Here is a 24956-nt window from a genome sequence, read left to right on the forward strand (position 1 = left end):
CGCTTTTCATGCACAACTACCGCCTTCTATTGTTAAAAACTCCAACCAACGCAATTCCCGACCGTAGCTCGTCTTTGGCGCAGCTCAACACAGGGCCGGACGAGTGTGACTCGTCTTTGACGATATTGGCACAATGTGCCATAATGCCATAACCAGTACAGTTGGTGGCTAAATGTTTAAAGGGACACCGAGGAAGAATTCAACTCGTCTGTATCGACAGATTGCCGCCTTCTAAAGACAAAGGGGCTGCTCTCAGTGAAAGCGGAGCTATTATAAGGAAAATAACGGCAAAAAATTAAATACAGCTGTCGTCCCAGTACGCCGTTTTCGCAAGTAAGGAGCGGTGCGTTGACACCATAGAGTTTCTTACTATTAACTAGAGGGAAAGCTGGCGCACCGCCTATGGGAGTTTGCATGGAGCTTCCTCGAGACCACCTGTACCACCATGGGCGCTCTAAGCATCATGGGGCGGAGAGCCACCGACTGCAGAACCACAATTCTTTGCCAAAAATTAATAAAAATAAACCTTGTTTGATAATCAAGAATCCGCTAACATTCAGTATCCTGTCTATAAATTCCAACAAACGAGCATAAAAGCATGTAAATGTAAAGTTTGCCCAAAATAAGCGATGGCTGGCTCTCCTATTGGCCAAGTATTGCAGACAACAAAAGCCAATATTTCGTGCTTAACAGGCGCACTTTTAAAAATGAACATGTTTGCAGAAAAAATGTCGCTTTAACACTTTAAGAGGTTTTTTAATGGCACTTCGGAAACGAAAAACCTTTTATTGTCGTCGTGTGCTGTTGCGTTTTCGCTACTATGGCTTTTGCGCACTACGTTTGCGCCGAAGTCATCTGCGCCGTGGACAGAACGGGAAATCTCAGTAACTCCATTCTCTGTTCCTGTAAAAAAAAAAGACTGTCCCGCACAAAGTAGCTCATCGCCCCATGATACTTTGAGCACCCATGGCGGCTCAGGTGCAGCGCCGCCAGCTTTCCCTCTAGTTAATAGTAAGGAACTCTATGGTCGACGCAGCTTTTGGGCGCGTATCCCGCAGGCTTGGCAACTCCGCCATTCACCTCAGAACGGCGGTCACACAGTCTTTTTCAGTGTAGACTCTGCGAGTTTGAATCGAGTGGCGGGAAAGCATCGAAGTGCAGTTTTATCAGCAACATATGCGTTTTTTGCACCAAAACGAACATCGATGTAGTGAGAAAGAGCCAATAGAAAATTGTTTGATTGGGAACAAAAACTGCTATGGAGCTGCTCGCTACACATAGTAGGCAGGCTTTTTTCAGCTGCTCAATATTCACAAATTGTAAAGCAATTTTTTTTTCACCTCCTGGTTTTTCTGTTCCATTCCTAAACTTTACATCTGATCCTACAGGCTTCTGTTATCGGTTGCTGACGTGGAAGGCATTCCTGCCGCTGTCCAGGCTGACGTACGGCATTTATCTGACCCACGTGCTCATTCAGCTACTACGCATGGCGAACACAAAGACGCCAATCAACGTGGACGAGTTCTTGCAGGTATGATCCATATTATAAGAGTCAATTGGCACGAGCCTTCTGTCGCTTTTACGACCTTGCATGAGAGCACCAAACGAAGACCACTACATAATACGACGGGGGCATAAATAATAAGCAGCTCCTGAAGTTCGCACCACGTTACACACAAGCAAGAAGCTGAGTCTCTTATCGGAAATGTTAACAAAACAAAGGGGAAGCTCCTAAGACCTAGAAAATTCTTATAGTAGCACACAGCGCGTTGTGCTGCTTAGGCCTTACGAAAGGAAACCTTCACCGGCGCACATAGGGCTTAGTGCGCTTATTATAGGAAAATAATAAATTAGACTGTAAAGACAGCAGAAGAGCCGTCGCTTTCTGCTGCTAGTTTACCAATTGAATATGTGCGCAAGTGCTTTAATGATCTCTATTCTGATCTCATTGCCAAGGCAGGGAAAGTAACATGTTAGGATTTGCAGCTCGTTTTGTTCTGGTCCATCTTGCTGCATGTTGCGTTTATAGTTTTTTTTACTCACTATTCGAGTATAAACATTATTAAAATTATGAGAGCGAGACTAAAAACATATAATACCGCCATAAAGTGGTTATTATAAGTACACTCCCTTTCAACCTGAAGTTACGTCTTTTTCTCCTAAGGCTACCAGCAGACTAAGTAGCCGACCCACTTCCAATGAATCCTTTGAACCTGGAGGGTTAACACGCTTTCCGTCCTACATATCGCGGAACGAAGCAGATGCCTCCGCGAATAAACCCCATCTCATCTTATCTAAAATTTTTGCATAAGCACGAGTCCGTGCAATGCAATTTTTTTTCTTTCATTCCATACCGTCCTTATCTGCTGCGCCGTCTAGCACGTCCCAGTGGTAACAGGGGTGTGGCAACGTTTTAGTGACAGAGGAAGGGTGAAAGCGCTCAAAATGTAACTTAAATGAGACCATTTTATTCTCCCGGCTATGATCTTGTATCCTTTGTCCCCAGCCCGGTAAGGGTGAGGACAAAGCGGATAAGAACTGCTTGCGAAGTAACAATCGGATGAATGATGCACGGCGCAGTTGAGAGATATAGCAAGCTTAGAAATTCTAGTGCGTTTAGTGATACGTTCTTTTTTTTCTTTTGTGCCATATATAACTGCTGCTATGTCATGAGCTCAAGTACGCTCAATTATTGCTCAATCTGCAGCGAAAATTCGGTAAGAAACTATACTTCTTTAAGTGTCCCTTGCTGCGCTGCTTTCACATACAAGCAGGAGTGCCGACTTTGCTCCTGTCCGGCGAATGGAAGAAATAAAAACAAAATATTCACCTAAATACCGGAGGAAACGCGCTGCTTCCACCCGCGTTGTTGCTCCTTTATACTCGTACGCAAGCACGAAGGTACACTGCCCTCTATTAGGTTAAATTCTTGCATCCCCGCTTCTATTCACGTTTTGAATTACATGTATGCGCGAGGATTTAATTAATATACCATGGATGCAGGCACGAGAAGTACGGCGTGTGCTTTTTTTTTCTCCTGTGAATCACGTTTCGGTGCGATAGGCACGACAAAGTGTAATCTACGTATGCGTCAAACGCGAAATATAGAATGCGGCATTAAAGCGAATGGGGCATTGTTGCGTGACACCTGCAAGCACTGCCACTAGATACACAACATTGTCTCCCTTTAACAATTCTCTTGCAGCTGAGAAATTCCATCGGAACGTTTGGCCTCAGCATTGCTCTGTCGTATGTCCTGTACATCATCTGCGAGGGCCCCACGCAGCAAATGGAGAGGATCCTTTTCAGAAAGCGACCGCCATCCAGGGTGTCAGGCGCTGCCGCCGAAAGTGAAACTGCGGCAAAACCACCTTGCGAAATTGAAGCCAGCACTGGTGCCCCGAAATAGACTATTCGGTCTGCGGCCCATCAGCAGAAAAATAGCGCAGATGTAGCAGCTGAATAATAAACAAACTATTATCGAAACATTTCACGTATTTTTATTTCACGTGTGGCTTCCTTCGGCTTTTCTGAAACAATTGACCTGCCTGCTCGCACGACGGTTGTTTCGTCGCAAATGCTAGCTCGCAGCAAATGAACATTCTGTGGTTTTCGGTGTGTGTTCGCTCAAGTAAAGTCTGGTTAACTGCTGCGCCAAACAAATCACGATGAAGACTCCTAATTAGTCTTTTCGCATAACTGTAAGCCCTGCTCTGGTGGCAAGAGAAAGAGGACAATAAAGAGAGATGGAGCACATATTCATTTCATAATTTTCACTGTTTTTTTTATCCCACGAATATATCCCAGACAGTACAAATAGTCAGGGAAGTGTTTATTAACTCAAAATGACAAGGGATGCCAGCGTCATTCGGACATTTAATTAACAGAAACAAAATATTGTACTTAAAATTTTATTCATATAAAAAAAAATGCCTCGTATGCATCAGCCAAAATGTGATTTCAGCTTGTTACAATATTCACATTAAACATTACCGAAAAGAAATGACAGATCAGCCAACGCTGACAATATCAATGTTTGAATACATGGCAGCAAGAAATCAGGTCGCTCATCGCGCAGACATTGCGAATATGGCGCTCGGATGCTGAGCTCCTACGTACTAAGATATCGATGTATCTCACCCTCAGCTGATCGAAATAATTTCGCAGCCTACCGCTGCTCTGGCGCGTAAAACCACATTATTGCCTTCATAATGATTAGCTGCTTTAAGGTGCACTAGATTTCTTTTTTTTTTGTAGTATAACCTCCTTACCCAACTTTCCGATGCGGAAACCGACAAGAACACTTTGCAGATCCCTGCTTAAAATGAAGCTGCGGGAAACGGTGGGGTCTGCTTGTACTCTTCAGCGATGTTACTCTTCAGTAGATGCCTGTAAAAAATGGTGGTATAGTACACATATTCCGCACCCTGCTGCGCACTTATGACGCCTGTCGCTCCGTCTATAATACTGTGCACGTTGCATGCGATCTATACGACGATTACTCGGGCTAAGTGACACTTATTACATGTTAAAAAGTGCAGCAAAGGACAAAACAAGAAAGGACAGATGTCGAACGCATCCTCCAGTGTGAATTAGTGACTTTCAGGCAGCGAATAGCCTCCAGGTGCAGATCTGTGGTCAGGTGCAGCAAAACTCGGATAAGAACGTTTGCTTTTGTAATGCTTTCTTCCCTTAGCAACGTTCGCTTTAGCAGTAGCGAAATAATTGTGAACGGCGATTTCAACGTTTGCCAGTGCGTTCGAAATAAAATATCACGTTAACGTTCTTTAGGCAGCATACCCATAGGTGCTGCTTTTTATTACACCTACTTTAGAAAATATGCCATCTTGGGAAGCTACTTCCAAGAATTGGTTCACCATCCTCAGTTTAGTTTGAAGCAACTGAGGCACAGTTAGCAGAGTGATGTAGAGCCAAGAGTGCGAGCGATGGGACGAAGTGCAAGAGACAGCGCCTCCCTCGCCTGCTTGTTCTTTCGTATTGCCTTGCCCTGTTGGCTAAAAGAGATGGGCTCAGCACAACGCATGCTTTGAGGACGAAGTAGTATAGATGCTGGATCGACGCTGTACAACTGTGAGTGGACTGCGGGCTTCACGTGACACTGCGTGACGAGCTTTTGTGACAATTTATGAGTAACTTGAGCTGTTGCGGCATCATATTTCTCTTTTTGTTCAATTTTCTTGCTGGATCTCTCTCTCCGCTTGAACGATAAAATGTGCGATAAATGTGATGCCTCGAGGTCAGGCTCCAGAGATCGAGAGAAAGAAGAAGAGAAGTGGAAGGAAAGGAGGGCATATTAAAAATCGAGCTGTTCACTACAATATACGAAAAAAAGTGGTAATGTTTCAACGTAGCTAACCGAGTAGATGTCTGAAAGCACCCCTTGCATGAAAGGTCTGAAAACAAGAGAACTTGAGGTTTCTAAAGTCACCCTCAAGGTCATCCTCCCATTGGAAACAGCTGGCGCGACGCTCCTGCGAACTTACCCGAGCTTCCACCCATTGGCTGCATATTGCGCGAGGCTCCTCGGAACTACCAGAGTTACTCTGATGCTTCCCATCAGATTTTTGGTTGGAGCCGTGTCAAGTAGTGCTTTCGTTCCAAAACTGCAATCTGCAGAGCGCTTCTTACGGTTGAATTGGGCTGGCAGAACGTTCATGTGAGAATCTGAACGAGTGATGCACGACCAACCATGCATGGATGCACGGAGCACAGGCTGCAAATTATTTCACGGAACGGCAAACACAAAGAATGCGCTGCTGCTAAGAACACACTCCGGCATGCGGTAAGCTGCCCACGCTCTGAATTCGCGTTCACGAGTGCCTCTGGTACCGCAGCCTTCTTCTCGATCCCAAGCGAGCCGACTGCGTGGCCAGCTGAGAAAGGAATTAGGGTTCTCCTCTTCCGCATATGGCTTCTCTTTCTTTTGCACCTTGGCTCTGGCTAGTTGCGTTGTTTGTGTTAGGAAGTACCACCGCACCGCATGAACTGTTCGCGTCGTTGTCTTCCTCATTAGCCTGCGTCGTCTTAACGGTTATGTAGCGCCGCCCTTGTCCTTCGCAGTGGCCGTGACGCTGCCGAATGCAAAAGACTCACGCAAGAACCCGGCCGCCGATCGGCGTGCAGCGACCAAGCGTGCCGCCGTAGCCCGCGCGGCGTGCAACGATTTCTTTGCTCCTCATGCCGCCCCCTAGGGCGCCTCTCACTGGCATGCTCAGTCCCCTCGCCTACTTGCCTCTCGCACTAGCCGAAGACGAGTCCGTGTTTTTGCTTCTCTCCTTCCCTCCTTCTCGCCATCCTCATCGCTACTCGCCCGCGTTTCGCTCTCATCAATCTGAGCGCAGTCGTGCCTAGTGCCTAGCGGAGCGTGCTGGGAGCAGTGTTCCGAGTCGAAGACCCGATGATGCGGACAACTCGACACTGGAGGTCCGCCGGAGCTGCACTCTGCGCCCTTTTGTCCTGTCGTTAAGTTGTTGCCCTCCCCATCTACTGGTCATTCGCCTCCTGCCAAAGCCCACAGCGTCCGCGTAACTCTGCGCGATTCTGTCTTGCTCGACTGCGTGCTGTTAGACAACGTCAGAGAAAAAGCAAGCACTCCGGCTTGCCCGTCCCGCTGACGCTCTGCACGCAATCATCCCAAGCCAGTCGCGTGGCGTCTGGGGACAAGCGATGGGCAAGGCAAGGAACAGCAGGCTTCCGCTCCTGAGCTACGTGGTGGCCCACCTGATGGCGGCAGCGGAAGGCGTGTACGAAACCACCACTTCCGCAGCGGGCGCAGCTGTCAACCAAGCGCCCCCGCAAAGCTTCGAGGCCGACATGGACGAGGCGCTCAGCCTGCTCTCTAAGAAAGTGCTGCCTCTTGTGTCGGAGTTTGTGGGAAGCGCCGAGCTCAGCGGTGCCTGCACCTCAAGCCTGATCAAGTTCTTTCTGCACCTCAGACTCAAGGAGCCCTGGGCGGTGCGCAGTAAGTATACGAGAGCACCGGGAGGGAAAGGTGGTCGTGGCCACAGAAGTTGTCCACTCACGGAGGGAGAAGTATGTTGCGACACTCATTTTTGTCTAAGCCACTCCGCTAAAGGTTAGGCAAACCTGAAGTGAAATCACTTGATTCCGGTGCTTGGGATGCGGAAACGAAATCTGGGTAGAAATTTTCGTCTTCGGTATAACGACTTCTCTACAAGTTGCCAGGCCAAGCCCCTATACTAGGGACATGGATTACGCTCCTTATTTCGCGGAAGACGCAAATCAAGGTTGCTTTTTTTTCCGCGACGTCTCTGATCGAACCACGTGTCGTTTCTACATGTCACAAGTAACAAATAACCATATAACCATGTGTAAGTGCACCTGAAGAATGGAAGCAATACTAACGCGAACAACTCTAGTAACTTCCTGATGCTGCATTGTGCGCGGTCTATACTCGGCGCAAGGCGCACGTGCTCGTCCACGCACACACACCAGGGCCTTGTCTCGATGATAGACGGTTAACGCCACCTGGTCGGTTGTAGGACTCACGGACATACAATTCAGAAAGCGTCCTTTCATTTCCTCCTTTATGTACGCCCAGGCGCAGGAGTGTGCTGAACATGAAAGTCGCAAAATTATTAAACTTCCTCAATAAGTACATAACTAGTCGAGAGACTGAAACTGAGCGCAGTGATGATGAACCAAAGTCAGACCTTTTCGTTTCCAAGTAAATGCGCTGAAAGAAATCATTTAAGTTTTTACACGTGCTGCCTGATTCCGTAAGCAACTGCAGCTACTACTATACCAGCTCGAAGGTGGCATTAACAGAAACAAGCCGTGTTCAAGTGGAACTAAAGGCAAATGGGTAAGGTCACGCGAGAACACGCTTCGCCTCAGGGACACTTCCCGTGAGGTCATGTGTCAGAGCACATACTATGGTTTACTCAGTGGTCGTGTGCTGCGGCATGCGGTGAGGAGACAGTTACTGACTGTTTCAGCCACATAAACCGTCCACATGCTCACTGAAACCGTTCCCAGTACTGTTTTTCGCCTCACAAGCCGTTGCCAGAAAACCCAGTTTTTTTTTTAAGTCAAAATTGCGAAGTGTATTTAAGAACATAAGGCGGCAGAGTGGGGAGATTTATACTGAATATCCTGGAGCGACAATACACGCCGTGAACTTTATTAAAATATCAAACACTGGCACCACTCGAACTGTACGTGGGAGAGCAACCCCTAGCTTGTGCCTCATAAAACAACATTAGAAGCAGTATGGCGTGCACTTCTAACCTGTTGAGATCGGCGCCTGAATAAATGTGTAACCACACGAAGGACACAAATCTACTTTCAATGGCTTTCAGTTTGCGGTCCTCTGGCCTTGGTTTCCTCTTGATTGCTGGCTTCCGAAAGTAGCTTTGTGTTCGGCCAGCTGGAATCGCCAATCAGGATTACATTCAGTTTTCCCTCTCCAATCACTAGCCTCCCACTTGAAGCGCTCAGAAGTGTCTAAGCAGCACACAGAGAGGATGCGGAGTAGAAAGCATATCTAGTCACGTGGCACTATCTAGTCACGTGGCAGCCACAACTACAGCTTAGTAGGGTGGCAGGGTAGGTCTGTGTAGCGGCGCTGTATTCAGCTTTAGGCTACTCGTCACGCGGGACGCGCCGTACATATTTGTTAGGACGAAGGCACCCACGTCATGATTTCTTTAGCAAATAGCGGTGTTACAGAGGGCCTAGTTTTCCAGGTAGCCTCGGCGGCCAGAAACCAGCTTCGAGACACTGCATAGACCGCAGCAACTCATTGCGGTTGCAGAAAATATCGAATGTAAAAAGAGCCTCAGCGATAAAGCACAAATTAAGTACGTATCACCACAAGTAGGATCATCGGCGCAAGAGCAGGAACGCGTTAATTAATATTTTCTGGTATGCAGTGTCATCACAAGTTAAGGAATAAACTCTAATTTGTAAGGAAAGTATCTTGCAAGATAAAACTCGCAGACACTCTTTCATTGCAGCAATGGGCATTTGTTTCTGAAGCATTAAAGCGGACCAACCCGCCTCTGCGAACCAGGTGTCTTGGTATATGCTTTCGTTCAATGCGTTTAGCTGTAACCTATTACGCAACGCGCATTCTTATTTGCTGAGGTTGAGATCATCAACACCTAAAAACGTGTCGCCACCACTCATCTTCTCAGTGGTGACGGCCAACGGGCTGGTGCCGACCAACCTGCTAGAAGGGAGCCTCGTAAGCCTGGGCGGCTACGAGCAGTGCCTGAAGACACGCTTCCGCGGCTACGAGGGCGAGGTGCTCTTCAAGGGCCGCTACTGCACGCTCTTCAGCGAGTTGCCCAAGGACGCCATGCGCGGATTCGTGGAGCGCTTCCAAGCCGCCGGCATGCTGCGCGTGAGTCCTGCATTGTCCACGTGCACTATGAATCAGCATACGCTGCAGTAAGCGGTATAGAGTTGATCTGTAGCACAAGGACTGCCAGTTGCGAGGCTTTCACATGCTGCGATAAGCCTGCCTGCTCCCCAAAGCAATACCTGCGCCAAGAGCATAACCAGTGCAGCAGAGACATATATAAGAGTACGAATGGATCGTGGGTTGGATGAATTGATCAATAAACAAGTGCGTGCAAGGACTTCAGCGTTTACAATGTGAGAATTTTTTAATTCTTCAGTTTATTTCCTCGCAGGGCACTTTGCCCAACCAAACGCGGAACACCTTTGAAATCATTTTAGCTAGCGCTTAGTGAACACATGAGAAAAAGAACACTACACTTGACGAACACTTTTCTTCAGCTGCCGTTTATTCGAAAAACATTCAATTTAAACCACCTCAAAATGCGTTTCATAATGAAGACAAGTTTCGCAGCATGAATAAAACGCCCACAGAAGACGAGGAACAAACAAGACAGGACTATGCAGCACAGTCCTGTCTTGTTTGGTCCTTGTCTTCTGTGTGCGTTTTATTCATGCTGCGAAACTTGTCTCTATTATGAACTGCAACCAACTAGCCCAAACCACCGTGTTACTTCAAAATGCGGATACTCACACACGCGCAGTGGCAACGCCACGCTTCAGGAACAACATTTCTTTTTTTATAGATTCACAGACGGGGTTCTGACGCATTTCGAACCTTCTTTATCAATGCACATAGCTCCAAAAATTTCACGTTGCGATTAAGTTTTTTTTATTTTACCTAGAATGCTTGTTTCTTGAAAGATTGGTGTGCAACGTACAGGGTCAGGGTCGCCATGGTACCGTTCGATAAAACAGCGTTTGCAGTGCGCAGCGAGATCCCCCCCCCCCCCCCCTCCGCTGACATGGATTCCGTTGCCAAGCGGTGCTCTCTCATTCGTTCATTATATGCATCGTCCTGATTGCCCATTGCCCAATATAAACCTTGCCACAAGTGAGCGGGATTTTATAGACAACACTGATTTTGCAGGGTATGAACTTCTTTTGGTGGTTCGTAGTGCACATGGCTTCATTGCCTCGCCGTTCACGAGCGGGCACAAGCGCACAAGTTTCCTCGGGGCAATCAATCACTGGTGTGTGCACTAAGCGCTAGCAAAAGTGATTTCAAACGCTTTCCAACTAGCCCAAGTTTCCGCCTTAATAAACGCGGAACAACAGGCAGCTTCTCCAAGCAGGAGATATTCGCGCAGTTGGTGCAGTTTTTGACGTAGGAAGTGTCTATGAGGTTTCACTAAGCACACCATGGGCACTTATCAAGCGCTAGAATGCGTAATCAGCGTCGAATCTTTGTGTTACTTGTGTCAAATGGCGCCATTAGCTGGGCCATATGCATTGCGGAGAAACCGACTTATCAATTATGGAAGCCTATTATGTGGAGGTACACAAACGTATATTTACACATATGATACTCCATATGACATGACACCCAGACGATTCGCTAATCTTCGAGGGAAAATCTTTGAGGAATGCCTTCAGAAAAATCTTGGACTGGGCCTGTAAAGAAACGAAGTTACTCCGACTCAGTCAGTTTATATCAGCTAAGGACAGGGCGAACGTTCCATCGAATGTCTGCATGTGTACAACGATATCGCTATGTGCGCAGGTGGGCAGATCAGTGCTTGCAGCCTCGCGTAAATGTGGCAAGATCGCAGAAAAAGATCTCAGAGTATGCTGCGAAACAGCGTGATCAGCGAAGGGTGACATTCTTGTAGCCGCATGGGACATGGCACGACGACCGTCGGCACTGGCTGCCGTCAAATGTATTCACAGCCCACCTTCCGATTAGGCAATCTTTCGGCGCGCACGCTCGGTCGCTGAACTGGGACGCAGGTGTTTGATGATGGCGCCGCGCTTGACTCACGTCGGTTGGGGGCCACTGCTGCTGGTGCTGCTGTGGTAAACATCCTGTATTCATATTAAAAGCAGCGGACACCGTGACAGGCGGCTTCTTATACCTTTCGCAGACCGGTTGTTGTATACCTCTATCAGTTTCGACGCGGCAGTCACCTAAAGAGAAAAACAGACCCTGAACCGTTCAGAGGTCGTCTTCTAACATTTTTGAAGGGAGAGAGATGTGTCGGAATTAAAAGCGGCAGGAACAAAAACGAGAACACAGCAAGACGAGCAAGTTAGCCACTGGATCATAAAAAGCCACTTTCCTTGTTGTTTTTTTATGGAGCCGGTGCTGTAGTTTGCGACTAAACGTATTACGGCAGTTCTAATGCCGAGTTTTAGTTCTTCTAACAGTGAGAGAAATTTGCATTAAGACGTGCAGAAGCAGACAAACCAATGTAAACAAGAATATATAAAGTGGCTTTTAAGACTTCCTAAGCAACACCCTGACAAGTGATGGGTTTAGCCGAAGCAAGCAGGCCGCAAATTGGATAACTTCTTTATTAACCGTTATTTGTACGGAATTCCTGAAGGAGCAAACAATTTGAGGTTGAGACAACGTGCATCAGCTCTGTACCAACAAGAGTTAGCTACGGCCCCGTATCACACCGAAATCAGTACAAGAACGAGCACATATTGGCCCTTGCATTCACATCGCCGCCCGCTACATCATTTACTCAAATTTTGCAAGACGCGGTGGCAAAATAGCGCGAACGAGACCCATCAAGTGGCTGTGAAAGCATGACCAAGAAAAAGCGAATTGGGATTGATGTAGTATGAGGCAGAAAGTCTGTATAATTTTGATTCTACCTAATGCCTAATCTTGGGCGTGCTGAGCAAGAATGAAAAGCAATTTAGCGCAAGTACTTTAACGGCGAAAAGCAAGAGAAAAACTGAGGTGAGAGGTGATTAACCTTTTTCTCACCATACCCATTAATTCTGGACGAAAGCATTTTTCAACGGGAAAGAGTTTATGAGCGCAATTTTTCATATATGGTTCGATTTCATTATAGCAATCTGTATATCCGCAGATCTCCCGACAGCAGACTTACACTTTTTGCTGTAACTTTTTTGCTATCAGCAAAAATGTTCCCGATTGGTTTTCTATGGCAGTCTTGATGGCTCGATGCGAGGGCTAGAAAAGCTTAAAGTGATTTTGCTACGCTTTGGGAAAATTGACCTTTATCTTAAATATTTCCACAACAGTACCTTACAACATTCCAATATTCAAAATTGTTGTCCAAAAATGCCGGACATGATTAAACACGACTACGAGTTATTTCTCACTTGACTTTATTACTGGTTTATTTTAAAATCTCATGATTTAAAATGTGAATTTGCTCTTTATGCCGTTTTTAAACATGAGAGTGATGAGAAAAATCTAAGTGCAGGCAAGCTGACGAAACGGCTTCTTTATTTTGGCCTTTTAGCTTTACACGTCACTTGTATAATGAAGCCAGGTCCTCTTGTCGGAGCATTGGCTAGCAGACTGAGACTCTTCCTCGATCCTTGTTTATTTTGCCTTGTGTTGCCAAAAATCCCGTCTACCTGTTCTCTCTTTAATTATAACGAATGCAATTTATAATGGCGCCGAACAATGAGTTTTAAAGATAAGAACTTCTTGTTTTTTACTGCTAATGAACTAAGGTGACAAAGTGTATTGTTAGTAACGCATGCTGTTTTTAGTTTGCAACTGCCTCGCTGAAAACTGTTACAAACACGGTTGGTGCACAATTGGTTCTGCTGTATTCTTCCTGAACGAGCCGTTTGGCGATGCTCTTGAGCTTGCTATAGTGGAATGAAATTCAAGAAAGAAGCTGCTAACTACCCTGAAGCGAGGCCCTCCAACCATTGGCGTCGACCGTCATGCCGTAGAGGTCCACCGCCTTGCACCTGCCGTGGCTGGTAGCTGGAGCACGCTTACAGGTGCAAGCGCGACACCATGATAATAGGTCGACGCACTTGGTTGGAGGGCATCCTTTCAGTTGCATTAGCAAGCTTGTTCCTTAGCTGTGTCCCTTATGTTTCCGTCAAAGGCAAACAAAACGTGATGCCATGTTCTAATGGCACTGGCGCCCATAGTATTTACGCTGAGTGCCGCAGTATGTTAGTGTACGATTGTGACATACAGTTGAAAGGCACGCAGTATGACTTATTCACGATGCTTCAAATGAATATTTGCAGACAATTTTCCGTGCATGACGAGCAGTTTCTGCTCTGTAAGTTTACTCATTGGGTCATAATTTTGTATGCACATGCGTAATGATATTCGCGACGAAATTTCTGCAGGGGCGGCGGAATCCACTGACAGCGACGACGGACACGGCATTTCAGAGCATCGACATCAGAGTGGGAATTTGTGTGCCGTCGCTGTGCTCACAGTCCGAAGTAGATTTCCTGTTCAGTTCAAGTAAGAGCAGTAGATAGTATCGAGGATGTGATTATATTCCAATGCCTTGAATGCGGACATACTCACTTTCGGTCACTCCTCTTTATCCTGTGCATGCACATTTATTGACATGAAAAGATTAGAATGAGCTCGATGCTTCTAAATCAGGCTGGTTCCTTGGAGAACGAGATACTTGTGTAAACGTTAACACTCTTCAATATCTGTAAAAGCGCTGTTCTCTGTTATAAAATATTGTTTCCTAGCCGCAGATTGCAGGTATAACAGAGCGCTTTGAGGTTGTTAATGACTGCGAGCACATTTATTTGGTCCCAGCAGAAGAAAAAAAAACAATGTCGGCTTTATTGTTCGAGAAAGAGGACCCAGGGCTCACTGCATGATTGATATAAAGCAGCTTTTTGCTGCCTAAGGTAAACTGATTCTGTCTAAGGAAACTGGTTAGAATTTCAAGGTGTGGGCATAAAACAGTCTTCGGCCACCAGAATCCAAAGTGTAACTTTCCATGTAAATCTCTTATGAAATGCGCAAAATGACGCAATAAAACTAATCTCTCTTACGCTTTAGGCGTCTTAAATAGACTAAGGTGTTATAGTCCAGCTACTCTAAAGTGACAAAAAGTATGGTGGAGCTGCCATAAAAAAAAAACGTAAACCAATAAGCTCCTGCCTGTGCCACTACGTATAACAGGCTTACTCTAAAGTGACATGTACACTACTCTCTTATACAGTCACGCCTGAGCTATCTCACTTGTGTGGCTAACTACGACAAAAGCAAATTTAGATTCTCTGCAGCCAATCAAAAAAATTACATTACGTGCTATTGGTAACCTGATGTTTTCCGATAATTGTGCGCACTAGTTTAAATATTTTGGAACACTCAAAGGACGTAAACTCTACAAATAAAGACTAAGTCTTGAAGTTTATCGCCAATACTGGTCCGATAAAAGTCTTTTAGAAACAAAATACCAGAAAAAAAGTTCATACAATTTTAGAAATAATATTAAACCAAGCCCCGTGCTCGAACCAATTATGGATATCAGATATTACACTGTCAGATACAGGAGTTGGTAAAGCACTATCTAATTATGCACTACCCATTAACCAATGCTTATTCATTAAAGAAATTAAAAAAAAACACTGAATAAATTGTTTTTAAAAGAAGATTAGCGTTTAAGAGTAACCAATGACTTCTGTCCAAATGTCACATTCAATCATAGGTATGCATTTATGTTTAGATATATTTTCGTAGCCATGCGTTGCTAGTAAAATTGTATGCCCAATTTTGTTTTTCTTGCCTGTAGAGATTTTTGACCTGCACAAAAAAAATAGATAAAAACACATTTAGTCTCGAATATTCGATCTTTTAAAAACAATATTTATGCGGTTTTGACCTGTGCTTGAGTCTCAACAGCTGTTTGCCCCACGGTGACTTGACCACGTCAGGCGGTTTAATGCCTCTAGCCACGTTCCCCAAGACAATAGTTCTGTATTATTGTCTCGAACGAATGAATGAATGAATGAATGAATGAATGAATGAATGAATGAATGAATGAATGAATGAATGAATGAATGAATGAATGAATCGGTCATGGGTATTTTAATGTTAACATACTGTTTCTTTTTTGATTTAGTCATGAGACAATACGGAGTAAATGCCACAGTTCGAGGCTGCAGAACGGATGATCCGAAACCGCTTACGCTACTGCAGGCCTGCTCAATGTAAGTGTCGGTGCCCGAGTTGTTCTAAATTGTTACTGTACCGGATGAAAACCACTCCAAGAAGCTGACATTTCTTTCAGCGCGCTGTTTTCTTCTCTAGCGCTCCTTTTATGCGTCGGAACAATCACAGAATGGTACCTGGAACGACAGGACCCTACAAAACCCTCTAAGAAAGCTGGTGAGTACTGAATCTAAGAATGAAAAAAGGTCAAAGATTTCTTTTTTTTTAATTGCCGCTTGATGCTGAAATTTTTACTCTTAATTTTGTGAGCACAAATGACAGAAAAAAAACCGCGGTTGCCTTTTGTAATGTTGGTACAAATCAAGAAATCCACATCTGCCTAAATAAAATGGGAACTTTCGCTGCATTTAGCCCCCTTTACTGCCGCGAAGAACGGAGAAGCGGTGCCTACACTTCTATTCCAGGACAGTGTGTGCTAACATAATAATGCAACACAGCCAGCACCATAGCTCATTTTAACTGCATGCAATACAGCGGCATAGAATAAAAATAGAAATATTGAAAAACAAACACTTTGAAAAATCAAGCGAGTAAGGCTTGCAAGAGTGGCCCAGATGAATTCGCATGCGTACGCCGAGGTCAACCAGCATAACTATCCACTTCGCGTCCTTGTGAGAGTTCGCAGCACACCATCCGTCGAACAAAACCATCAACCACTCCTGAGGGCAGCCTTAATGTTCGGCAGCATACTAACTCTACTTTGGCAGTTATAATTCGGTTGGGAATCAGATAGCTGGTTACAGCCTCAATAGATTTTGATGCATCGAAAAATCTACTTTTCTGCATATCATATGATTGGTCTTATTCACGGCCTCGTGTGTCTTGAAATGGTCACGTCGCATTTCCACAGTAAGAGTGCTGCATATGGCATGCCATTTCTCACACATTTGAGGACAACGGCAATATTTAAATGTCCTGACCACCCGTCCTTGTCAATGCGGACCTCTGCAGTGGCTGCACCTGCCGCGGTTCTGTGTTGGTTCTCGGTAGCCTCCAACACGCGACGCCTGTTCGACGTGAGCTACTACGAAGGAACACCGCGGCAAAATTTGCTCTTCTTCAGCGGAGCCAAGCTGATCCTGTGCTTTTGGGTGGTCTTCTTCCACTCTTACACACTCATCCAGCCCGAGTTCTACCGTAAGTTTCAACGTGTGCGGCACGAAAATGCGACACTCCCTGGATTCCATCGACTGTTTGTGTGAACAGTACCAGAGTTCATTTTTACTCCGAGTTTCCGCACATGACGTAACAAAACAAGCCACAAACCTTTCTACCCCAGAGGAGGCTTCGCTGTAACATGCACTTCTACAATGAGTGGCTTTTTTCACTGCAACCTCTTGAGCAAACATTGAAGCTTGAGTGCACTGGTGTGACACTTCGTTCCGAAAAGCGTACTCACAAGGATGATAATATAAAATGAAGAAAAAAAAACGAACACGGGGCTCAAAATCAATTCATTTTAATCAAGCGCTTTTGCAGCGCACGTGGACGTCCGGGCAGGTTATCAGTAGGATACACTCAGTGGCATAATATAATCCCGTCTCCTCCAGATAGACTGTAGCGCGAACTATTCAGGGGCACAACTGTCCTGGCAAGTTGGCTTTTTAATGCTAGAACTTTTGTAGCGTCGACACTGCACAGGGCGTAAGGACAAGACAAAATATTATCTCTCACTTCTAGAGAGCTTTATTCTGATTACAACGAGCATATACGCGTACCTTTAGAATTAAATGTATGAAAGAACAAGCAAAATGCAGACGTGCCAGCTGCCAACTGGACTTGCTTAGGCCTCCGTGACGACGGCGGCGCCGGTCCCAGTGGCTAAGCTGTATTGACAATTTAATTCAAAACGGCGGCAACTAGTCATTTTTGACAAGGATGTCCCGAGTTTGAATCGACTGGCGGTAGGAGTTTATGAATCCAATTTTCTCTACGATGAATCGGGATTTTGTTGCCGGACAAGCATCAACTTAGCCAGCAAGATTCATAGAATGTATTTTTTTTTTTTTTGCTGAAAACAGTACCTGGATAGAGTTGTTCTCAGTACCCCTGTAAAGTGGTGAAATAAATAATGGGCGCAAAAGAAGATCGTTATTTTAGGTTTTCATTCTTTCTAAGATGAAGTCCGCTCCAATATACTCCGTGCACGCTCTCAGTGTTTGCGGTGCACACAAAAGCGGGCAGGAGCATGCGCAACAATTCTGGATAAAAACTTCTAGAACGGCAAATAATCCATGAACGCAATTGTTTTCTGTAATGTAAGGTTTCACCATAACAATCAATATATCCCCTGATCTCCCGTCGGCGGGCTTGCCTTTTTTTGCCATTCACATTTCTGCTGTCGTCAAAAGCGTTCCCCATTGGTTTTCTACGGCAGCCTTAACTGCTCGATGACGGCGACGGAAAAACTTTAAAAGAAACATTTTGCGACACGTCGGAAGAATGGACCATTCATTACATTCAATATCTTCATAACAGTACCTAAAATTTTCCAATTCTCAAAATTTTTGTCCCAGAATGTTGGACATGTCGCAATTACTCGAAGCCGCATTGGTGTGGTGAACAGATATGCGAAGCGGGCATTTTTTTTTATTTCTCGCGCTGAAAGGGCAGTGTTGCATTGACTAAAATATTGGTAGAGAGCTGTTCGCCCCAGCTTCACGTCTTCTGTACCGAAGTTTGAATTTCTTGCTTCGCAGAGAACCTCTCTTAGCAGCCTTGCCGACCGTTAAGTGCTTCTCGTTGCTTGCGCCGCATCTGTGCCCATGAGGAAGCAGGCACTCAGATGTGTCGCACTTCACGCAGTGGCTTCAAGGCCGGCTTTGAGCGTCATATTTAAATCAAGCAGCGCGCACTGTTCCGCATGATGGCCTGGGACAAAGGACAGACTACGTACAAAGAAGCTGACAGCTTCTTTCAAGAGGCGCACGGAAGGCCATATTTCCGCGACCATCATTGGTCGTCACAGCACGTGTTGCGCCTCTCCCAGGTTGGTAGTATGTTATTGGAACTATCATGAGCGGCAGGCGCTTTTAAATTTAACTCGTCTCTTACCTCGAGAAAACAAGTAATTTCAGGGTGGTGTGAAAAACGTTTATTCACCCATATACATAAAAACCTTTCTTTCCAGCGCATCATGGTATAGCTAATAGAGATCCCTTTTTAATAACATAAATAAAAAAAATCCTATGTACTGGTTACGAAGAAAAAAAAACATTTTCAAAATATACTGAGTCAGAACATAAAAGAGAATAAAAATCGGGAATGCGCATTTTGTGTGCTCCTACGTCAGAGACGAGTATTCAAAGTGATAGAACTCATGATAAACATTCCGATTAGTAAAGAAAAAAAACCAGTTCCTCGCCCGAAGCGCTTTGGGATATACTCCGCGGTAGTCCAAAGGTCCACACTGGGCCGTGTTGGAGAAAACTCGAGCCGCTACACTCCTGGCGGCACGGAATCGTTCAAAACGTGCCGGATACATTCATGGAGGAGCGGAAAGCCGCCACTCTCCTCGGCAGCGGCGAAAACGAAAGTTACAGATGGACAGCTGTCGATAGTCCGGGCAGGGTGGAGCCGTACGTTGTCTCGGTCCGGACTGAAATGCGACGAACGTACGTCATCTATCCACGCAAAGCTGTCGATTACATCTACAAAGTCGATGCTGCGGAATCGCGAGAACATCGCCGTTTCTGAGTAGGGTCGGTGCGAGACGAGGGCGCCACCTTCATGCTCGCCGTATTCGCGGCGCCTTGACAGGCTTCGCAGAGAGTTTACAAACACTCCCTCATACGGCCGACGTAAAAGCCGAATCGGATAATGAAGTACAGCACTTTTTAAACATACAGCGGTGCTTTACTCGCCCAGAAGGGGCCAAACTGGCGCAGAATGGGCCATTTCGCGTCATCATTCAAATTGAACGATTTGAATAGGAGCGGTGAGGAAAGCGTTAAGCGGTATTTAAGTGGAGATGCGATAATAGAGCTTACCTTGAACAAAACTCACGTCATTGCTTTGGGTACAACTCCTGCCTTCCTGTTTAAATACACTAAAAAAGCAGAAATGTTGCCACTATACGTCGCTTATTCAGCGCATCGCTTGAGATTTATTTGCAGAAAACGTGCTAAATCCCTCTTGCTGAGACACTTTCGGTTTAGACCTGTTACCGGAATTGTCTTTTGTATGCGGCGTTCCTTATGCTGGTAGTTCTCATAACAAACTATAACATATTTGTGGGGAGAATCGGAAATTTTTTTCTCATAATAATGATGAGACACTTTAAGAAACCGAGAGCGTAGTTTTTTAGTTACTACAACAGTCGGCATGCTGAACCTACGTGATAGCGCCGTCACTTTACCCCTCTAGGCGAATACTGTTGTCGACTTTCTTTTCCACGACCAGATTACAGTGTGTTCTTGTATAAATAACATCAAATGTTCTAAACGTGAACTGTATTCTAGGATACAATCTGCTTGCGCTGCTTAATTGGATGCATTAAAGACTTTTCACGAATTCAGGCGGTCAAATTTTGGTTATGCTGTCAGCGCTTAACATTTTACATAGATCTGTTCGAAACATTCTAGTCTTGTACCTCTGAAATATCCCGAAGGCACAATTAACATTCTCAACAGCCCGCAGCAGAATTTATTATTTATTTACTCACCCTCAGGGCCGAAGGGCATTACAGAGGGGAGTGGGTGAATCAAAGCAGTACAAAACATAAAACAGCAAAAAGATAGAACAAAACTAAATGGTCATTATAGGATAAATATTCGCGAGTGCGCAACAAGATATTAGAGTACGAAAACAGCACCAACCCAACAATGCAGTAAATTTGTTCATAAAACACAAAAAAGTAAAAACAAACCAAAAAACGACAGCAAACATACACTGTTAAAGATTGGAGCAAAAAAGGTTAGTGACAGCTGCGCGAAAAGCAGCGACAACCGCAATTCCGCAATGGCACGAAGAAGGCGAAGTGCTAGCAATGAAGGGGCATTTAGTGGGACATGATTGAATTTCTACCTTGATTGAGTTATAGGGGTTTAACGTCCCAAAGCGATGAGGCTATGAGGGACGCCATAGTGAAGGGCTCCGGAAGCTTCGACAACCTGGGGTTCTTTAACGTGCACTGACATCGCACAGTACACGGGCCTATAGCATTTCGCCTCCATCGAAATTCGACCGCTGCGGCAGGGATCGAGCCCGCTTCTTTCGGGCCAGCAGCCGAGCGCCATAACGACATAGCCACTGTGGCGGTCAATTTTTACCTTGAGGTTGTGATGAATGCGTGATGAAGGGCAGGATGATCGTGTTAGAAGCTGCTGTCAGAGATACAGGTTGTAGTGAAAAAACTTATGAAATAAACATAGCCGAAATACTTTTCTACAATTCATTAGAAGAGGCAATGACAGGGAGGCCTTCATGGCAGTCACGCTGTAAGTGCGATGATAAGTAGACAATATAAAGCGGGATGCGCGATTCTGCACACTTTCTAGTTCAGTAATGAGTGAAAGAACGCCTGTGTCACAGAGAGAAGCTGCATATTCCAGTTCTGGACGAACCAGTTTTGTAATGGTTAAGTTTTAGTGCGCTAGGACAACATTAAATGTTTCTTGTAAGGTAGTCAAGCGTACGGTTAGCATTATTAACTAGGTGATGGACATGCAGTTTCCATGACGCCACTAGTTAAGTGAACACCTAAATATTTGTAGGAAAAGACAGATTCAAGAGGAGGATTGTTGAGGTAGTACGTAGGAGCTGCTGCGGTGACGCGGGCGGCACGCATGTGCTTAAAGTCGTCAAAATAACGGCCTGAGGGGCAAGTTGGTGCATGATGAAATGAACGGCGGCGCGAACAAGGACACTAAGACTGTGGTGTTCTTTTCTTGTTAGTGTCCTTGTTTGCGCCGCTGTTCATTTCATTTATTCATTAAACTTGTCAATGTCGAGATTCATATTACAATGCTGACACCATTAGGAAATGCTGTTAATATCCAATTGCAAGATAGAGACGTCATATTTGTTGTGAATTTTACGATAGATAACACAATCATCCGCAAAGAGGCAAATTGATGAACTAAAGTTTGCCGGCAAGTCATTTATACATATGAGGAAAATCAAGGGTGCCAAGACTGAACCCTGAGGCACACCGGAATCAACTGGCAAAAACTGAGTCAGTATTATTTGCCGTTACGAATTGAGATCTGTTAGTTAGAAGAGTGTGCAGCCACGAGAGCACGTTAGCGTCTATGTTCAATCTATTCAGCTTAATGAGAATTAATTCATGTGAGATTTTATCGCATGCTTTAGAAAAGTCCAGGAATATGCCGTCTGCCTGCGACCCTCTGTCAAAATACAGTGGAGGTCATGAGTGAAACATGAAAGCTCTCACAGGAGAATGTTTTGCGCAATTAGCTTCTGAAAATGTGCAAGATGAGAGAAGATGACCTTACATGGAATGCTAGTGAGCGATACTGGACGATAGTTATTAGGAGACTATCACCACACTTATGCAGAGGAATAACCTTGCCAACCTTCCAGTCATTAAGTACGCCGCCTGTACCAAGCGACGGCTCAAAAAGTTTAGTCAGGATTATAGAAGAGTACATCTTTGTATATGACAAATATTCCGAATATATGTTACCGCTCCCACAGGATGAAGACACCTTAAGCCTTTCAATTATGCGTAAAATTCCTCTTGTATCAAAACTGATTGCGTTCATCAAATGAAAATCTATATTGGGATACTCGGGAAACATGGTAGCGATTGGACTGACCGAAAAGGACGAAGAAAAATATGGAATTTAATACAGAGGCACATTCATCCCCAAAAATAGCTGCACCATCTGGAGATCTAAGATGGGGAGCAGAAGAATCTCTCCTTTTGACTGCATTCCAATTTTTTTCTTTATTTATATAGCATCGAGAATAAAGTGTGGTTAAAAAATGAGTCACTAGCATTCCTAAGGCTGTTCTGTATGCTGTCGCTCAAGGCGTTACGCTACCATATATTCGTAAGCAGGACGAAATTAGAGTCGTGAGGAACACAACTGCAGATTTATCTGCCCGTCATGCCCACACAGTAAAGCTCAGGCAGCAAGGCACTACATATTATTAACGTGAATTGAATATACTTTAATGTTAACGCTGCTGACTTTGAATGAACACGAACTTCTCTTTTTCAGATTCCGGCTTCAAAATATTTGACCTTGGAGACAGAGTGTATTTCCAGCTTGTAACAAACGCTTTTCTATCCATTTCCAGCCTTTTCTTCATTCAGTAAGTCGTGCAAGCTGACACTTGCAGTTGATTCTCTGTCGAGAACACTTCACAATCCTGCTATGTACTTAACTGTTACGCCACTAGTGCATCGATGTTTTCCCAACATTAGTACATTCGACACGTTGATTTTGTCACCGCGCCACCTTAAGAGCACCCGCCATTGGATAGCTTGTCAGGCGTGTGAACGGCAAGTTGCGCGCTTGCTGCCACAGGGGAAAAACGGATGAAAAAGGGTAGGGTTTTAACGAGGCTAAACCGAGTAGGACGTTCAAAAGCACTTGAGGGAACACCGCCTCCAAAGCAACCTCATGCAAGGTCAAGGTCAAAGCCCAAGGCCAAAGGTGATATGTCAAGTCAAAAGTTGGGGCCTCATTCATACCTTGGGTTTTTCAGCTTTGCTAGTGAAATAGTGCTATTGCACCACAAGAAGCAGGAGAAGCCTTTTTGTGATTGCGTTGGTCGAATATCTGAACAATTCTACGAAGGAAAACGGAGAAGAGCCTAAATGAGATGTGCGCACTTCCCGATACGATGGAAGCTTGCACTGAAAAATAAAGTATGCTTCTCAGGAACGTTTGCTGGACATTCATTTTGATTAAACAATATATCACCATCTTCTTCCTGTTTTCACATACCCATACCAAGGCCTTTTTGCTGTTGGCCGGCACTTCGAGGGACCTTAGAAAACATTTGGGTCATTCATTTTTGTGGTTTAACTTGAAGTATCGCAATAATTCATGTATTCTAGGTTTATTACCAGAACCTTGAAAAAGGAATGCGGGTAGATGAGAGCATTCTGTTCATTACGAAAAGGCAGCGACATCCTTCTTCAGGCATTTGCATGTAAAACGACACCGCCGTAATAAAATGCTTCTTTCAACAGAGGATTTACGTTTTCGTACATGGTCAATGTGGGCGATCAAGAGCTTCTTCCGAAGAAGTGCTTGCGTTCCTACCTGCATATCTTAGTCCACCGATATGTCAGGTAAGCATAGTACACAACTTCAACATCCGTTCTTAGGCGCGGCTTTAAGGTGAGGCACAAACTACATTGCTTACTGTGTTTCTACTTTTATTTACTCCAGACTGACGGTGCCCGTTGTATTAGTGGTGTTCTTTGCATTCCTGCTACCAGCTATGGCTGAAGGACCTGCTGACCAAGAACTTTTTGGGAAACAGATAGACAGGTGTGCAAAAAACTGGTGGACGGTAGTCACGCACATGAACAACTTCAACGCGCTCAACGAAACAGCAAGTATCCGCATTTACACTTTTGCCTGATCACTTTGCAAGCAAGCCCGTGTACCACCGAACGGCGCGCATCCCTCACGTGTTGACAAGCCTATGCAAACGAGTTGGAGTTGTTGCACGTTGGAAAAATAGCGCAAAAAAAGACGGCGACGAAATAAAGAGGATACACACGAGCGCTCGTGTGCGTCCCCTTCATTTCGTCGTCGTTTTTATTCTTGCCCTATTTTTCCAGCTTGCCTCATCTGTGGGCCTTCAGCGAATATATTTCTGAAGTTTGTCTTTTTTATCTTTGAGCCTCATTCAAAATTATTCATTTGTAGTTCACATCGTCGATCCGAAAGCAGTAATGCTTCGAAAATCTACGGCAGATCTCAATAAATTTTGCTCAGAAAATTCACGAACGTCAACAACTACCCGAGCGAGGCATCTCAGGTTCATTTAGACTTATACTACAAAAAAAGCAAAGTACACGACAGAAGTATCTACGAGGGGAATAAACTTGTAATAGTGTTAGTTTAAAAGCTCCACTTCCTTGTTCAATTAATACTTCTTACCAATCTGCTGGGCTGCATGCTGTCCTGTGTGGCTTTGAATGCGATATTGAATATTAACACAGTGTATCTTTCTATGCATTGCAGGATGTTCTTGTGCTTCCTTGTTCCGTATAGAGAGGTATACGAATTATTAAACCTAATTTAGGCGTATGCATACGAATGGAATCGAAAGGCTCGATGCTTATTAAATAACGCTTGGTTACCAACAGTTTGGAAACAGAGAAATTTACAACGCTCGTGCTCCAGTCGATCTTCAAGCTCCTCCTGATATTTCTGATATAACAGAAAAAAACTACGCTGCAGGCACGCATATCATGCCCCTTTGGCTAGTATAAATGGCGAAAAATATCTAGTGCGGACAC

The 24956-nt window shown here is 44.9% G+C and overlaps 2 protein-coding genes across 2 annotated transcripts in view; both read left to right on the forward strand.

The window, feature by feature from the left end:
- LOC144097694 (nose resistant to fluoxetine protein 6-like) overlaps nucleotides 1-3450 on the forward strand; it is a 124575-nt gene extending 121125 nt beyond the window's left edge. The window contains exons 12-13 of the mRNA XM_077630342.1: nucleotides 1389-1531; nucleotides 3206-3450. Of these exons, the coding sequence (XP_077486468.1) occupies nucleotides 1389-1531; nucleotides 3206-3409 (347 nt within the window). The 3' untranslated portion in view covers nucleotides 3410-3450. The remainder of the gene's footprint in view (nucleotides 1-1388; nucleotides 1532-3205) is intronic.
- A 2943-nt stretch (nucleotides 3451-6393) lies between these two features.
- LOC144118642 (uncharacterized) lies at nucleotides 6394-24070 on the forward strand. Its single transcript, XM_077651520.1, has 9 exons — nucleotides 6394-6982; nucleotides 9180-9388; nucleotides 13648-13768; nucleotides 15396-15483; nucleotides 15564-15661; nucleotides 16457-16642; nucleotides 22693-22786; nucleotides 23673-23774; nucleotides 23875-24070. Exons 1-9 carry the CDS (start codon nucleotides 6688-6690, stop codon nucleotides 24068-24070), a joined length of 1389 nt encoding a protein of 462 aa, XP_077507646.1. The 5' UTR covers nucleotides 6394-6687.
- Nucleotides 24071-24956: the final 886 nt, after the last annotated feature.

This window comes from Amblyomma americanum, chromosome 1, assembly GCF_052857255.1.
Source record: "Amblyomma americanum isolate KBUSLIRL-KWMA chromosome 1, ASM5285725v1, whole genome shotgun sequence".
NCBI classification, from domain to species: domain Eukaryota; kingdom Metazoa; phylum Arthropoda; class Arachnida; order Ixodida; family Ixodidae; genus Amblyomma; species Amblyomma americanum.

Coding starts and splice junctions, on each gene's coding strand:
- LOC144118642 (XM_077651520.1), top strand. CDS start 6,688: ATGGGCAAGGCAAGGAACAGCAGGCTTCCGCTCCTGAGCTACGTGGTG. Junction 15,662..16,456: donor AAAACCCTCTAAGAAAGCTG/GTGAGTACTGAA, acceptor GGACCTCTGCAG/TGGCTGCACCTGCCGCGGTT. Junction 22,787..23,672: donor TCCAGCCTTTTCTTCATTCA/GTAAGTCGTGCA, acceptor TTCTTTCAACAG/AGGATTTACGTTTTCGTACA.